The following is a 15959-nucleotide window of genomic DNA, read 5'->3' as shown; positions in this document are numbered from 1 at the left end:
ACCTGCCGGATCCCCAAGGGTCAGGAGACTGGAGTGGGATGGGCCACCCTCTTCTTCCTCACCCTTGGGTCTTCCCACAGCATATCCCTACCCCGCTCTTCGTTCTGGAGATCTGGAAAGCCTGCTTTGTGGGGCTCATCGAGTCTCCTGAGGGCACAGGGGAGCTCAAGTGGACAGCTTTCACCTTCCTCAAGGTACCTGAGCTATGGGAGCCACAGAGAGCCAGTGTTGGGATGGTTCTCAGGAGGGTCGGCACCCCCCTGGACCTTTGCCCCAGGTTTCTCCCCTCCAGCTTCATCCCTAGTTTGCCAGGTCCCCATTATCCAAAAGCCCCAAGGCTCTTCTGCCCGCTTCGCAGGCCTCTTCTGTGTCTTGGCACACAGGTGCCATGAGAGCAGTCCTCAGCCAGGTTGGCGTGGGGCAGCTCTGGGAGCCCACTCTCACAAAGGGCACTTCCTCATTGAGCCGTGGAAGCGAGGCTCCCAGGCTCTGAGGCTGAGCGCTGGCATGTCTGATCTGGCTCTTAGAATGCTGTCACTCCCAGGGCAGGAGCGGCTTTGTCTCCACCCAGAGCAGGGGGACTGAGGGAGTGTGCCTTTCGTTCTGGGTGAGAGAGAGAGGAGATTGAGCTTCCTGTTTTTCTCCCGCCTCACCCTCCAGATTCCACAGGTTTTGGTGAAGTTGAAGAAATACTCCCATGGGGACAAGGTGAGTTAAAGAAATGAGATGGTGGCACTTCCCTGGTTGTCCAGCAGGTAAGATTCCACACTTCCAATGCAGGGGGCCCGGGTTCAGTCCCCAGTCAGGGAACTAGATCCCATGTGCTGTAACTAAGAGTTTGCAGGCAGCACTAAAGATCCCATGTGCTGCATGTAAGACCTGGCGCAATCAAATAAGAAAAAAAAAGAAATGGGGAGTGGGCATGGGAACAGGTGAATCCTTGGTTCTGCTCTGAGAAAAGGGCCAGGGAAGGGTTGCAGGGCCCGAGCTGGGCAGCAGTGCGTTCTTGTGAGGAGGCGGGCTGGAGGCGGGGCCTTCCCTGGACTTCTGTGCATCCACGCACAGAAGGCAGCCAGGCCGCGCTGGAGGCGAGGGTGCCCGAGATGCCCAGGGCCGGAGTCCCAGGGCCAGGGTGCAGGACACTGACGCCCCATACTATTCCCGTGCGGTCGCTGGAAGCCGTGGTGGCCACGGCCGACTTGTTGGCTACTGTACCCAGCAGTGTGTCCTTGTGAGCCTACAGTGCAGGCCGTGGGCGGAACGGAGGGCCTGGAAGCCAGGTGGCAGTCTCTGGCTTTACCTGACTCTGGCAGGACTTCACTGAGGATGTCAATACAGCTTTCGAGTTCCTGCTGAAGCTCACACCGTTGCTGGACAAAGCCGACCAGCGCTGCAAGTACGAGGCCCCCTCTCGCCTGGCTCTACTGGAAGGAGTTCTGGCTCTCCCCCTGCCCTTTGTGCCCGTCAGTGCCAGGGGACCGTCTGCTTGTTCGCTCCCCTTGGCAGGGGCAGGAGGCAGCCACTCCATGGTTGCTGAGTGCCCAAGCCCCTCTGCCTTCCCTCAGGCGCTCACAGTGTTCTTCCTCCTAAACAAAGGAGGATGTCTGGCAGGGCCTCATTTCCCAGCCCCGCTGCCCAGTAATCCCTGCAGCATGCCCCAGGGATGTTGTATCCCATCCCCCATCGTTTTTTTCCCTCACAGCTGTGACTGTACAAATTTCCTACTGCAAGAATGTAGCAAGCAGGGCCTTCTGTCTGAGGCCAGTATGAACAACCTCATGGCCAAGCGGTAAGTGGGAACTCCCTGGGCTGGCCCAAGGGCCCCTTGACCACCCGCCTCGTGTCCAGCCTGGGCCGCTGGGTGCCTTTCTCTCCGGTCTAGAGTTTGAGTGTGGGTGACAGGAACCATGCCAAGGGTTGCCAGGGACAAGAGACACTGATTTCTGCAGACCAGGGTTTTGCACTGTTAGGGTTTTAACTCTCATCCTCCTTTGCTTCTGGACTGGACTAGGGTATGTGTCAGGAATTCATCTCTGTTCCTCTTACCTTCTCTGGACCAACTGGTCCTGGCTACAGCAAAGCAGATCGGGAGCACGCCCCTCAGCTGAAGTCAGATGAAAATGCCAACATCCAGCCCAACCCCGGGCTGATCCTCCGCGCGGAGCCCACAGTCACCAACATCCTGAAAGTGAGCTCGCCCATCCCTGGCCACCAGGGTCAGCCCTTCCCTCTTTCCAGGTTCCCTCTACTGCCAGATGAGTAAGCAGGCCCCAGACCTCTCTCTCTTCTATTTTCTTTGGAAGCTGAGAAAGGGGTAAGGTGAGGGAAGTGTCCTGGAAACGAGTGTGTGTTGAGCATCGCCAGTCAGCCTGGCGCTGTGGTGGCTGCTTTGCTTGCTTATGTGTAAACAGTGCCGAGTCTCCCAGCAGAGAGACCCCAGTCTGGCTCACACTGACCCCACTGCCCTCACCCCAGTCTAGTTGAGAAGGGTGGATCTGAGAGCAGAGGATTCAAGGAACAGATTTCCAGCTTGGAGTCAGTGGTAGGGTAAATTGCAGGTCATGGTCTCCCATAGAATGGAGACAGGCAGAGAAAGAAACTGCGGCTAGGCTGCATCTGGGAAGTTCAGTGTTCTCCAGGACCAGTGTCCTGTCTCGTCCCCAGACGATGGATGCAGACCACTCCAAGTCCCCGGAGGGGCTGCTGGGTGTCCTGGGCCACATGCTGTCTGGGAAGAGCCTGGACTTGCTGCTGGCTGCTGCTGCTGCCACTGGAAAGCTGAAGTCTTTCGCCCGGAAATTCATCAAGTAAGGAAGGTCGAGCCCCTGACCAGGGTCTGGGAGGCATGTCCGAAGGAGGAGAGGGCAGAAGAAGGGCAAGGTCTCCCCAGAGATGCCAGGGCAGAGCATCCTAGCCGGAGACTGGGGAAGGGATGGTTTTCTGAAGTGAAGAGTGTTTTGCTTTTCAGCCAAGGCTGGTGCAGAGGAGGTGTTTCCTGAGGCGTCGAGGTGTTGAACAGTGATGGGGAGAGATTCCTTTCATACCCACTTAATAATAAGGAGCTCTCACATTCTGCTGACCTTTTGGATTGACCTGGAATTTGATGTATAGAACATGGCTCCATTCAGCAAGCAGTGCTCTAGGGCTTGGAATCTTTTAAAAATAGAAAGAGTTCTTGTCTCTGTAGCAGTGGTGTTCCTTTTAAGTTGAACCCACAATTCAGACTCCAGTGATCGCCTCTGAGTGGGCAGAGCCCCCGACCCTAGCCTCTCCTCAGCCCTCACCCTGGTTGATGCCACCTGTCTTCATTCCTTCCACAGTTTGAACGAATTCACGACACACCGCAGCGAAGAGAGCAGTAAGTCAGCTCTGCACACTGCAGACCTGGGGGCGCTGAAGAAGGGATGCAGGGGGAGAGAACAGGGGAGGAAGAGGATGCCTTTGCTCATCCTGGGGAGGCTGTGTGCTCCCCTGGGGATGACTGGAGCTTTTGGGGAGCCTCAAAAGAGGGTCATGCTGGGAAAAGCATTCTTCCCAGACCACCGTCTATCTCTCTCCATCAGCATAATGATTTGGTCAGGTGTTGTGGGGGAAGGAGGGTTTAGGAGTCTTTGGTTCCAAGGAAGGGATGATGTTCCAATTGAAACTCAAGAAAAGGATTCTGAGCCTCAGAGCTTTGAAGGAGCCACTCGTTCCCTGACCTTCCTTGAAGTAGTTCCTGAGCCCCTGGCAACCCAGCCAAGGCCTTCGGGCCCGTGCCTAAGGCTGCGGGGTCAGCCTTCTCATCCTTCACAGCCAAGGCGGCCTCGGTTCGAGCCTTGCTCTTTGACATCTCCTTCCTCATGCTGTGCCACGTGGCCCAAACCTATGGCTCAGAGGTGAGTGAGGGGGAGCGGTCAGGATTGGGGCACCAAGTGGATACAAAGGAAACATAAACAACCAATAACTTTTCACACCTCACCCCTGCCCCCTGTCTGTGTCCCAGGCCAGTTAGTTCTGGTGGCAGAAAATCAGGTGCCAGCACCCCGAGTCAGTAGATGCTCCCTTGTCGTGTCCTGAGTGCCACACGCACCACCAGGTGGCAGCAGAGCCCCTGTCTTTCTCCCTTAGACCAGTTAGTCTCCAGTTCTTCAGGCTGGGAAGGGGAGACCAGTGGGCAGGACACAAGGTCCAGGCTGCTGCGCCCCCACCCCTTTCTCAGGTGATCCTGTCCGAGTCGAATACAGGAGGGGAGGTGTTCTTCTTTGAGACCTGGATGCAGACATGCATGCCCGAGGAGGGCAAAATCCTGAACCCCGATCACCCTTGCTTCCGGCCCGACTCCACCAAAGTGGAGTCCCTGGTGGCTCTGCTCAACAACTCCTCGGAGATAAAGCTCGTGTCAGTGGCTGGGCGCCTGCTCCCTGGGTGGTGGTGGGGGCAGGCTTGGACCCCTCCCTCAGCCCAGCCCACGCCCGCCCCCCACCCTGTGGTGATGTTTTCTCCTGCCCCCACCCCCGTGTAGGCAGATGAAGTGGCACGAAGCCTGTCTCAACATTTCAGCGGCCATCCTGGAAATCCTCAACGCCTGGGAGAATGGGGTGCTGGCCTTTGAGTCCATCCAGGTAGCCCCCCTTTTCAGCAGCCTTCCCTCTTCCCTAAGGCACAGCCAGTCTTTAATAGTTTACATTTCATAAAAACAAAACGACCCTTCCTCCAGGAGCCTGTGTGTGTGGGCATTGGCCTCCCCTGTAGTCATAGTCGTAGCTACCCCCTCTCACCAGGTGACTTTAGGGAAATCAAAGTTGTGATGAAAAGAGGCGTGGACGTGGCCCCAGACCCCACTGCTCTGCTGAGTTGCTCACGGAGGCCGGGGATGGCCTCAAGTGATGGCCAGGGATGGGGCGAGAGGCCCCAGTCACTCTTTTTCCCTCACCCAGAAAATCACAGATAATATCAAGGGGAAGGTATGCAGTCTGGCCGTGTGCGCTGTGGCTTGGCTCGTGGCCCACGTGCGGATGCTGGGACTGGACGAGCGTGAGAAGTCGCTGCAGATGATCCGCCAGCTGGCAGGGCCGCTGTACAGCGAGAACACCCTGCAGTTCTACAATGAGAGGTCAGTGGCCCATGCCGTCCCTTCTTGAACTCTGCAGGTCTGTTGTGAGAAGTCAGCCCCTCCAGTAACCACTCTTCCTCCTCTTTTCTCTCCCTCTTTTGAAAAATCATTTCTTTATTGATTTAGGCTACACTAAATAAATTGGGTCTTCGTTGCGGCGCACGGGCTTTCTCTAGTGGCGGCGAGCAGGCACACTCTCTAGTTACGGTGTGAGGGCTTCTCACCGCGGTGGCGTCTCCTGTGGCACGCACGGGCTTAACCGCTCACGACATGTGGAATCCCGTACACTAGGGATCAAACCCGTGTCCCCTGCGCTGGCAGGTGCATTCTTAACCACTGCACCACCAGGGAAGTTCCCCCTCTGCTCATACCTCCCCAAACATGCCGCTCGCCTGCTCACTCACGTTCTCAATCACATCTTCACTCACTGACTCAGCAGTGCTTGTGTGTGTCTTCGTGCCGGGCGTGTTTATAATCCAGCATCTGCTGTGTGTGTGCCGAACTCCAAACCCCAAACGGCCAGGATTCCTGCCCTCAGAGAGCTTGAGTGCTGGGGGACTCGCTGGTGGGAACAGGGCTTGTCTTAGCTCTGTCCCTCTCCAGGAGCTGTAGAGTCCCTCTATAGTGTACAGGCTGTGGGCCTGTCCACCGCCTCCCTACCCTGCCCCCACCCCCATCTTCTGTGACTTTTTCTTCCCTGGACTTTTCAGAGACTTGAAAAACCTCCCTAGCAACTTCAGCTATGTTGAGTTCAGGGGGTGTGTGTTTGTGTACTCATCCAGTAAGCTTTTTTAAAACATTGTGGTAAAAAAAATACATAATCTAAAATTTACCACCTTAGCCATTTTTAAGATAACAGCTCATTTTTATTTTTTTGTGACTCTGCTGAGCCTTTTTTGCTGCACATGGGCTTTCTCTAGTTGTGGTGAGCTGGGACTACTCTTCATTGCAGTGCATGGGCTTCTCATCGTGGTGGCCGCTCGTTGCGGAGTGCGGGCTATGAAGGGCGCTTGGACTCAGCAGTTGTGACTCTCAGGCCCTAGAGTCTGTAGGCTTCAGTAGCTGTGGCGCACAGGCTTTCTTACGCTGAGACATGTGGAATCTTCCAGCCCAAGGATCGAACCCATGTCCCCTGTACTGGTGGGTGGATTCTCCACTGTACCACCAGGTCCAGGGTACGGTTCAGTGGTGTGTTACGTATATTCACGTTGTTGAGAAGCATCTCTAGAAGCTTTCATCTTGTAACTCTGAGCCTGGACCAACACCACCCCTTCCTGTCCCTCCCCAGCCCCTGGACCCATTATACACCACCCCTTCCTGTCCTTCCCCAAGCACCTGGCAACCACCATCCTAGCTTCTGTTTCTGTGCATTTGACTACTTTAGATCCCCCGTATAAGTGGAATCATATCCTGTTTACCTTTTGGTGGTGGGCATATCTCACTTTGTGTAATGTTCCTCAAAGTGCAGCCACATCATGGCACGTGTCAGGACTTTCTTGCTTTTTTAAGGCTGGATGACATTCCATTGTATGTATATGTTGTATTTTGCTCATCTGTTGCTCAGCTGATGGACACGTGGGTTTCTTCCACTTCTTGGCTGTTGTGACTAGTGCTGCTACGAATGTGGGCTTGCACCAAACCTTAAGTTATGAGTGATGACCCACAAGGTAGCCGTCAGAATGTCTTTTAAGGGAAAAAATGGAAACACAGCTGACATGAGATCTGGAGGGTCTTTTCCCCTGCCTCCTTCTCTGTTCCTGCCCTCCTTCCTCATCCTCCTCCCACAAATCAGGGACTGTTTTCTTTGATATAATTAATTCTGAGCACCCTCACTGCTGTCTGGGAAATCTGTGGCTCCATCCTGCAGGTGGGAAAAGTGGCTATGAAAGTCATGGTGACTTTCCCAGAGCCACGCAGTGTTCCCTGAACGGTTAGCTCTCAGGCCCAGGCCTGCATTCACCATCAGGGACTCCTGTTATGAGGAAATTCCTGGATGTACTTATATTTGCCCAGCTACCAAGGGCCGGGAAGAGTTTTGTGGGGCAGCCCTTGGGCCCCTGTCCTGGAAGTAACAGTTTACTTTGGGAGGAAGCCAAGGCCGGGTGGGGAATCCCCCTCAGCCGAGGGAAGTGATTGTATTTATCAATATTGACGCCAGAGGATTGGCAGGCCCGGGCCTGGAAGGTGGGGGAAATTGGAGGGAGAGACTGAGAGAGAAAAAGTATGGATGTGTTGCTGAAATGACCTGAGAGGGAAGTGCCCCACCGACCCCCCGTAGGCTCGGTGCTGGCACAGGGCTGGCGGGGTCACGTCTGCTCGGGGTTTGCAACTTCCTCTTGTCCCCTCCCTCCCTCAGCACAGAATGGGGCTGACTCCGCGGTTCGTGGTTCCGTAACCCTAATCCTGGGAGGAGTGGGGCCTGGATGTTTCCGCCCCGACTCTCACCCTGGCCGCTGAACCTGCACCGCCGGCCCTCTCCCCCTCCGCCGCAGGGTGGTGATCATGAGCTCCATCCTGGAGCACATGTGTGCGGACGTGCTGCAGCAGACCGCCACGCAGATTAAGTTCCCGTCCACGGGCATGGACACCATGCCCTACTGGAACCTGCTGCCCCCCAAGCGGCCCATCAAGGAGGTGCTCACCGACATATTTGCTAAGGTGCTGGAGAAGGGATGGGTGGACAGCCGCTCCATCCACATCTTTGACACCCTGCTGCACATGGGTGGCGTCTACTGGTTCTGCAACAACCTGATTAAGGTACGGGAGTGCTGGGGGAGGGCCGTGGGAGCAGGCACCCTCAGACTGCCAGAGACAGGCCCGATGGGACTGAGCTAGGTCTGCTTGTCTGGCTCCCCACCCCCCAGCCTGGCGAATCCCGGCTCGAGAAGGTTCCTTGGGCTCCAGAGGCCAGTCCTCGCCTGGGGCGCTCCTGGGCTCTGAGGGGGCTGTGGGATGTCACTGCCCCGTGTTGCGGGTCCTCAGCTCCTGGGCCCCCTCCCTGCCCCCAGGAGCTGTTGAAGGAGACACGGAAGGAGCACACACTGCGGGCGGTGGAGCTGCTGTACTCCATCTTCTGTCTGGACATGCAGCAGGTGACCCTGGTCCTGCTGGGCCACATCCTGCCAGGCCTGCTCACTGACTCTTCCAAGTGGCACAGCCTCATGGACCCCCCTGGCACCGCTCTCGCCAAGTAGGGTTCCGTGCGGAGCCTCCAGTCCCCCAGCCTGGTGTTGGGCGCCCCGCCTGGGCCCCACCCTGGAAGCTGGACTGTGGGGAAGCCCTGTCGGGTGGGGCCTGGTCAGCGGGCACAGAAGCCCCCTTTGATTTTCCCCCCATCTCCTGGACCCCTTTGCCAGGCTGGCCGTCTGGTGTGCCCTGAGTTCGTACTCCTCCCACAAGGGGCAGGCATCCTCCCGCCAAAAGAAGAGACATCGGGAAGACATTGAGGTACGAGGGCACCCCTTCCCATTCCCTTGCCCACATACGTATGCTGAGCCTTTCTTTTAAGAGGCACCTTCCTGGGCACAGGCAGCCAGGCATGGCCCCTGCCCCTGGGCCACTGTGTTGGGTGACTGTGTGGGAGGGTCTCTCCCTAGGGTGGTGGGAGGGTGGCAAGAGGGAAGGTCCCCCCCCGGAGATACTGCCTGCGGCCTGTGGGGACTTGACTCCTAGCTGAGTTCCAGCCACCTTCCTCATCCTGGGAGATGTCGGAGTGCAGAGGTGGTGACGTGACTCCTCTGCCCCCAGGATTACATCAGCCTCTTCCCCTTGGACGACATGCAGCCCTCGAAGCTGATGCGCCTGCTGAGCTCCAATGAGGAAGATGCAAATATCCTTTCGAGTCCCAGTGAGTGTGTGGACAGGGCCAGGTGGCTACTTCCTTTCCGGGAGCTCATGCCTGCAGAGAGGCTCTCTGCTCTGCCCCAGCATCCCTCTGGCTGGCCCAAGGGGGCGTGGTGGGCGTTTGCCCCACTCTGCCCCCTCTGGCTGCTCAGTTTCGCACCCTGGAGACGCTGGAGGCTGCTGTGATCTCTCCCTCAGGGTTGGCACTCTCCTACCCAGATCCCAGCCCAGCCCAGGGTGCACAGCTGACCCCTCCCCACCCCTCGCCCCAGTGAGTTCACTGCCTCAGGCACAGACTGTGCCCTTGACTCAGCCCTGACCTTCCTTCCCCTGAAATGGGCCCTGAGGCCTGGAGCAGCCTGGGCTGGGGCTGGACTGCTCCCCACTCTTCCTGTCAGGAGAACAGCCCTCCCCCACCTGCTTCCCTAGATGTCGTCATGCCTCCCTGCCAAGGGGGTCTTCTGTGGCATTTAGTTTTTCCTGTTTCCAGAGGTTTCTCCTGAGGCTGGGAGTTCTCTGGGGCCTTAAGGGATTAGGGGACCAGTGTGCTTAAGGAGAGGAAAGGTGAAGGGTCTGCCATGCACAGACCCCTTGGCTAGTTACTGGGCTAGTGACTCTTGGCTAGTTAATTAGCAAATCTTAGCCTCTGCTTCTTTGTCTGTAAAACGGAGATGTGAGGATTTATCGGTTTCACCTGTGTACAGCCTGCAGATTGGTGCCTGGTGGTGCTGACCTAACGTTAGTTCTTCTTTCTTATCTGCTTGTGCCGGTGTCTGTATTTGGGGCCCATGTAACTGGACCCAAGGACCTTCTCTGGGTGGGCCCTCCACTCCTGAGGGGTGAGAGCTTCCCCTGGGACAGTGGTTTTGATTACAAGAGGCCATTTCCTCTGTGCTCCCTCATTTGTCCCCACAGCCGACCGGTCCATGAGCAGCTCCCTGTCGGCCTCCCAGCTCCACACAGTCAACATGAGAGATCCACTGAACCGAGTTCTGGGTGAGGCCTCCCACCCCGGTTCCCGAACCTCGTGTCCTCTGCCTCATTCCCTTCCTCGCCTCTGGCCCATCTTCCCTGAGCGCCAGCTCTCCTGTGCCCCAGCCCCATCGAGTCCTCTGGCTCGCCCTCAGCTTTCTTAAGTACTTTTTCTTTTTGATGTACCCGTTTTGGGGACACCCTTGGCACTTCTTTCTTCTTCCAGAATCTGGCCGCTTCCCAAGCCCTTCTCATGGGAGTCTTCTCCTTCCCCCCTCTTTTCCACATAGCCAACCTGTTCCTGCTCATTTCCTCCATCCTGGGCTCTCGGACCGCCGGCCCCCACACACAGTTCGTGCAGTGGTTCATGGAAGAGTGTGTGGACTGCCTGGAGCAGGGCAGCCGAGGCAGCATCCTGCAGTTCATGCCCTTCACCACCGTGAGTGCCCCCCCGCCCCCGGCCCAGCCGGCCCCTGTCCAGCTCAGAGCGGGTCAGCAAGTCTCAGGAGAGCTCAGGGTCCAGTGGCCAGTGGGAAGGGGCTTGTTCCCCCAGGCGTCGCGCCCATCACCGCCCGGCTCAGCAGCTGTCTGTCTGACAGGTATCGGAACTGGTGAAGGTGTCGGCCATGTCCAGCCCCAAGGTAGTTCTGGCCATCACGGACCTCAGCCTGCCCTTGGGCCGCCAGGTGGCCGCCAAAGCCATCGCCGCCCTCTGAGGGGCTTGGCGTGGCCACGGGGGCTGGCAGGAGGGTTCCAGCCCTGTGCGCCTCGGAAGGGAACGTGCAGAACGATGAGCCATCGTTGCTCACATGCACATGACGTAACCTCCCCTGGTCAGTTTCCAGATCTTTCCCCTGCTCCTGACTTCTGACCTCTAAGACGGCTCCCAGTTTCTTTCATAATTTCCTGTCCCCACTGCCAGTACCTTCTGTGCATGAGCAGCCTGCTTCCTTCACTCAGAGCAGGCTCGCTTCAATACCCCCCACCTCACCCCCACCCGCCTGCTTGTCGCCTTCCAAGAGTGGATTTGCCTCCGAGGAGCTTTACGGGTGTGGGGGTGTGTGTGTGTGTGTATATATATGTATATATATTTTATTACATGAGGTGTGTTTGCCTTTTCTCAGTTGTAAATAAAGGCTTCATGGATCCCTTTATAGCCATCGGTGCCCGTGTCTGGCGTGGGTGGAGAGCACTGTCTTCTCCTTGGCCCCGTGCAGTCTGGTGGTAGAGGAGGCAGGCGAGGAGTTCATGGGAGGGCTGGGCTCAGCTTCCCGTGTTTGTCCACTCGGTAGGGGCAGGGCAGGGCACAGGAGCAGCTTCCCTTCCTCATACCTGCCAGCTGCCTCCCCCTGCTTGCAAAGTCTGATTGACTCTGCAAAGGGAGAGGTTTTGGCTGAGGCCCCTCTGGTGCTGGGGTAGGGTGTCTTGTTCGTTCTGATGTTTCCCAGCCCTTCCAAGCCCCACCCAGAGTCTCACTGGCCCGGAGTTTCCTCTCCGGAGGAGGACTGACTTGGGGGGTGAGGGGTGAGGGGGGCTGAGGGACCACGGGGGATGAGGGCAGGAGCTCTGTTTAACCCTTCCTTGCCTGTGTCACACATCTCCAAGCCCTGGCTTCTTCAGGACCAACCACGGGGAGAGGGCACCCTGAGCTGCACAGCTGGGGATTCTAGCCCTCTCAGCCCGACTCTGCTTCTGAGGACCCAGTGGGGAAGGGGAGTGGGAGGTGACTCGAGCCAAGGATGGGAATCTTGGGAGGGGACCCGGGGACTGGTTGGTTGTCTGGGTGTCCTGGGTCTGCTGGCAGCAGCCCAGAAGCACATGTGCGTCCTTGGCCAAGAGGTTTGCCTCGGACCTGTGCTGTGACGCGGCCCCTCCATTCTCCCCAGATGTGAGTTCAGGCTGCGGGCTCCCCGCCAGGTCAGAAGCAGAGCTCAACGAGGGAGAGAAGTGCAGAGCCTGGAATTTGGGGTTGGATCCAAGCTGTCACCCTGACCTCAGCTCCCTGGTCTATAAAAGGCCCTTCATAATCCTATCTTTATGGGCAGCTGTGAGCACAGGAGGGTGAAAGTTTATGGAAGGTGGTAGACTGAAGCGAATACTAAATCTTCCCTTGCGTCAGGCCCACGTCCATCTGCGTCTGGACTGTTGAGTGCCCCCAGCTCACTCTCTCCTCTCCCGGTACCGCTGACCCATCTGCTTCCTGTTCACCCGCTAGGCCGTGGCTCCATGAGGGCAGGGACCACGCCTGCCTCATTACCGCTGCGCCCCAGCACCCGGCCTGGCGTCTGTACCAAGTGGGTGCCAAGGAATGACCGCACCTCCTCTTCCCTCCCTTGGGCCTCGCCCGCCATTCAACTCCCCACCCGCAACCCCTGGCCAGGCACCAGCTGGACTCAAGAAGGAGGAAGGCCATTTACTGGAGACAAACACTTTATTATTGTGAAGTTTGGCTACAGGGAGAAAGTGGGGGCCGGGGTGGAAAGTGAACAGTTGAGTGTTCTCTCACACCCCGTCACACAAGCTCCCTCATCTTTCCTTTCCATTTCCCAGTCTCACCCAGCAAGGCAGAGACATACGACCATCTGCCCAGCCCAAAAGAGAGTCAGAATCCTGACCCTAACCCCGGTAGGGTGGAGCAAGGTCATGACCCTCATGGCGTCTCTAGTGCATCCAGAAAAACAAGAGGCGTCACTGATGCCTGGGCTCCCCACACGAGGAGTCAAAATGTGCTTGAAAAAAGTCTTGACGAAGTTTCCCCAGCAAATTTGTGGGACCCCAGAGTCAAGCATCCCACTCCAGCTGCCTCTGCTGGGCTTCATGCCCGAATGCAGGGCCGGAGCCAGGGGGCAAGGACCCAGTTGGGGAACACTGCTGTTTAAATATTAAACAGAGCTGTCTCATCTCCCACTTGGGAGACTTCCCGATGCTTCCAAGGGCCCCGAGGTGGGCATCCTCAGGGTAGGGGTTCACTGCAGCTCTCCCCAGAACCCACCGCGGAGCTAAGCCTGGAGCAGCCACAAGAAGTAATACTTGGTATTTACCAACTCCCTCCCAATCCCAGTATGCAAGATGGAGAGTTTTCCCCACATGGAGGTGAAAGGAAGGACCCAGGAGCCTGGGGCTCCTTTCTGTGCTTCCCTGTCTTTAAATATTAGGTTTAAATAAGCATAAATATTAAATACAGAGATAAATACATGAGAGGGGAAGCGCTGTGCTCAGGGCTCAGCAAGGTAGCGCAGGCCACGGTATGCCAGCTCCAGGAAACGATGCAGCTGGGAAGCAACCAGGACCCCTCCTGCTCTGCGTTGGAAGGCTGAAGTGAAGGTCGGCATGGCGCCCTGGGTGGGCTGCACAGCGGGGGCCGCCCCCAGGTCCTCCATCTGTGGGGGAGGATGAGGTCAGCAGTCAGGGCGTGTTGGCACAGGAAAGGAAGGCCAGGGGCTGATGGGCTGTGGCAGGTCCAGGGTTCACAGTGGAGCCAGGACAAGAACCAGGTCCAGGGACTTGGTTCAGCCCTAGAGAACTCCAGGGCCCCAGGCTTGCAGCACCACCTTGGGACCAGCTCAGTTCTGCCCTTAAAGCCTGCTGCTCCCAAGGAGACTCACCTGCAGCCAGATGTTTGTGGCAAAGTCAGTGACGTCCAGCTGCAGTGTGTCCAAGGTGGGGGCCAGCTCTGGGGAGATGCCCGCCAGGGCCTGCAGGAGGCCCTGGTAGAGAAAGAGGCCGCCGTGTAGTTGGTTCAGGCAGCTCGTCTGGGGGGTCAGGTGGGAGAGTCAGGGGACGCCACCTGGGGTGCTCCCCTTAGGGTCCCTGCGTGGAGCCTAGAGAACTGGGGAGCCTTACAGGTCAGTCTGCCCTCCCGCCCCCTCATCTCCCTTCTCCCCTTGGGACACTCACCAGCTGCAGGGACTGGCTGGAGCAGCTGCTTAGGGGAGCCTGGGGGATGCCCAGAGAGTGCCTGAGCAGCATCAGCTCCTCCGGGTGGCACAGCTTGTGGGCGGCACACTGCGGTGGGAAGGATGCTGGGTGAGGGGCCAGCTCCTCCTCCTCCTCCTCCCCAAGCGCCCCCACCTCTCCACCTCCACATCTCTGCCTCCCCAGCCCTCCTGCCAGTCTTCTCAGCCCCCTTCTTCCATCCAAGCTCCCAGCCAACCCTTCCCAGCACTGTCACCTAGAGGCTCTTTCCGCAGTTCCTTGCCAGCCGCCCTCCGGACTGGGCCTCTCCTGATTCTCCTTTTCCCCCAGTGTCTTCTCTCACCACGCGTTCCTTCCTGCTGCCCTTTCCCACACTGCCTTCAGCCCCGCTCTCTTCCTCAGCGCCCCCGTGTGCCTCCTTCCCTCCCTGCCCTGCTGGAGCATCTGTCCCCTCCCCGTCCCCACACTGGCCTCCCTCACTCACCAGCCTCTCCTGCAGCTCGGCGCCATCAGCCTGGATTTTCCTCACTTGCTCTAAACACTTGAGCAGGAAGCTCTGGGGCAGGGATCGGGCAGGGCCAAGGGGGGTGGCTTCGTGCACCGTCCAGAGCGCACTGTGCCAGAGGAGCAGCTGCAGGACTGAGAGCAGATGGGGGCTCAGGAGAAGTGCAGACCTTTCTGGAAGCCCAGGCACCCCTGCCCGCTGCTGCCGCAGCTCTCCCCTCCCAGGACCCAGACACTCACCCATCAGCTTCATGGGGCTCTGGGCAGAAGGCTCAGCCAAGGGTCTGGGTGGGGCTGTAGGTTCTGGGTTCTGTCAGGGACCAGCTCCTGGGGCCTTTATATTCAAGCCCATGGAGGTCTGGGAGGAAATTACCTGGTGCTGCGACTAACGCTTAGTAATAGCTTCCCAAGTTTTATGCAAATTTGTTGTCCAGGACAATGCAGGGGGGTTGGGACCAAAAAAAAAGTGTTTGCGAAAGTTTTGTGAAATTGTGGAATCTCTGATTCTTCTTTGACGTCTTGCCCCTCTCAGACTCCCTTCCTCCCCTCAGCCCCACCCAGGTCTGAATTGCCCCAGAGTGTTTGAACTGAACCTCTGAACCAAACTGAGCTAATGATAAAAGCCCGGGAGGCTGGAGTCTGGTTGAACCTCAAGGAAGAGGCAGGCCTGGGGCCCTCCTCCGTCCCTCCCTCCGCTGGCATATCTCCTGGGTCAGCCCCATTAAGCCGCTCTCTCTCTGGATCCTTAAGCCACCTGCTCCCCAGGCCCCCAATTTGGAGAAAGAAGAAACTAGTTGCCTCATTTCTATCCCCCCAAGTCCCAGGCGATAGAAATCGCCTCTCTGCCCTCTTGAGGGGCCAGAGGCCTGAGGTAGGGACGTTGGGATCTGGCCGCCTGTCCCTGCCCCACACTCTGATGGGCATCCTCCTGGACTCCATCCTGAACTGATTAGCTGGGAACTCCCCAATCCCCCCATGACTCATCCCTTTGCCCCCGGAATCCTGGCAGGGACCAGAGGAAACCGGATGTCTGTCCCGGATGAAGCAAGACCCTTCGAGGCTCTTGGGCCCCCTGACCTTGTCCCTCCTCCTCCTCTTGCACTGACCGCCCCCCACCCTCACCCCCTGCTAGTGCCTCAGCGCTTTGGAGTTGAGGGTCTGGGACAGGTGGCTTCCCTGGCGGGGTTCACTGCCAGCGGGCGAGTGTGTGCTGCCCTGAGGGGAGAAGGGCTGGGGTGAGAAAGAAGAAACCACCTGGCCTCAAACCCAAGAACCACGCACTGTCCAGGCTGGGAGAACTTGGGCGTCTGTTCCAACATGGTGAACTGGGTCAGTGAGTGAAGAGGCTCGCCCAAGGTCATGGATAGCAGAGTCAGAGTTATAACCCAGACCTCTGCGTCGGGTCTGAGTGTTTTCCACAGGCCATGGGGCCTGCCTGGGGCAGTGTGGCCAACTGCATCTGAGACTATCACTTTCCCTCCCAGTTAACCCCCCCAGGTGCCAGAACAGTCTTGGGAAGAGGAGTGGGTGTGTCTGACTGGTCCAGGCCATCTCTGGGGTGGAGGTGCCCCCTGGTGGTCACAGCTGGCAGGGCCAACAACTATGAATCAATTCACGTCCTGCCTCTGGT

General features: G+C 57.8%; 2 protein-coding genes and 1 non-coding gene across 9 annotated transcripts in view; 2 read left to right on the top strand and 1 right to left on the bottom strand.

Moving 5' to 3' along the window:
* MED24 (mediator complex subunit 24) overlaps window positions 1–11066 on the top strand; it is a 43868-nt gene extending 32802 nt beyond the window's left edge. For 5 of the 6 annotated variants that reach the window (XM_070773417.1, XM_070773416.1, XM_019981920.2 and 2 more), the window contains 18 exons: window positions 81–194; window positions 661–708; window positions 1314–1396; window positions 1703–1789; window positions 2077–2188; window positions 2665–2807; window positions 3321–3358; window positions 3796–3878; window positions 4202–4380; window positions 4505–4604; window positions 4920–5095; window positions 7588–7852; window positions 8104–8285; window positions 8452–8542; window positions 8843–8942; window positions 9854–9934; window positions 10201–10349; window positions 10510–11066. In XM_070773417.1, coding sequence (XP_070629518.1) covers window positions 81–194; window positions 661–708; window positions 1314–1396; window positions 1703–1789; window positions 2077–2188; window positions 2665–2807; window positions 3321–3358; window positions 3796–3878; window positions 4202–4380; window positions 4505–4604; window positions 4920–5095; window positions 7588–7852; window positions 8104–8285; window positions 8452–8542; window positions 8843–8942; window positions 9854–9934; window positions 10201–10349; window positions 10510–10626 — 2148 coding nt within the window. In that variant the 3' untranslated portion in view covers window positions 10627–11066. Of the gene's footprint in view, window positions 1–80; window positions 195–660; window positions 709–1313; window positions 1397–1702; window positions 1790–2076; window positions 2189–2664; window positions 2808–3320; window positions 3359–3795; window positions 3879–4201; window positions 4381–4504; window positions 4605–4919; window positions 5096–7587; window positions 7853–8103; window positions 8286–8451; window positions 8543–8842; window positions 8943–9853; window positions 9935–10200; window positions 10350–10509 lie in introns of those variants that run through there. The other variant, XR_011562077.1, reaches the window with a different exon arrangement.
* Window positions 3613–3716, top strand: LOC139177880 (small nucleolar RNA SNORD124). The gene has a single exon (XR_011562345.1). It is a non-coding gene; the product is annotated as a small nucleolar RNA SNORD124 (small nucleolar RNA).
* Window positions 11067–12281: 1215 nt separating the features above from the next.
* CSF3 (colony stimulating factor 3) lies at window positions 12282–14652 on the bottom strand. Of its 2 annotated transcripts, none has more exons than XM_070773413.1 (5): window positions 14570–14652; window positions 14310–14464; window positions 13808–13915; window positions 13516–13617; window positions 12282–13290 (listed from the first exon to the last, which is right to left on the bottom strand). In XM_070773413.1, the coding sequence occupies exons 1-5, from the start codon at window positions 14580–14582 to the stop codon at window positions 13126–13128; spliced, it is 543 nt and encodes a 180-aa protein (XP_070629514.1). In that variant the 5' UTR covers window positions 14583–14652; the 3' UTR covers window positions 12282–13125. The 2 variants fall into 2 exon arrangements, with proteins under 2 accessions (XP_070629514.1, XP_019836196.1); XM_019980637.2 differs by having other exon boundaries at window positions 12284–13290; window positions 13516–13662; window positions 14570–14651.
* Window positions 14653–15959: the final 1307 nt, after the last annotated feature.

Source organism: Bos indicus, chromosome 19 (genome assembly GCF_029378745.1).
Source record: "Bos indicus isolate NIAB-ARS_2022 breed Sahiwal x Tharparkar chromosome 19, NIAB-ARS_B.indTharparkar_mat_pri_1.0, whole genome shotgun sequence".
Taxonomy (NCBI): domain Eukaryota; kingdom Metazoa; phylum Chordata; class Mammalia; order Artiodactyla; family Bovidae; genus Bos; species Bos indicus.
This window is presented reverse-complemented; position numbering and strand designations above follow the sequence as displayed.

What these genes read in the sequence shown, in the direction of transcription:
- CSF3 (XM_019980637.2), bottom strand. An exon ending in CCGAGCTGCAGGAGAGGCTG is followed by an intron (nt 13,916 to 14,309) that starts GTGAGTGAGGGA and finishes TTCCCACCGCAG; the next exon opens with TGTGCCGCCCACAAGCTGTG. An exon ending in CCACAAACATCTGGCTGCAG is followed by an intron (nt 13,291 to 13,515) that starts GTGAGTCTCCTT and finishes CCTCCCCCACAG; the next exon opens with ATGGAGGACCTGGGGGCGGC.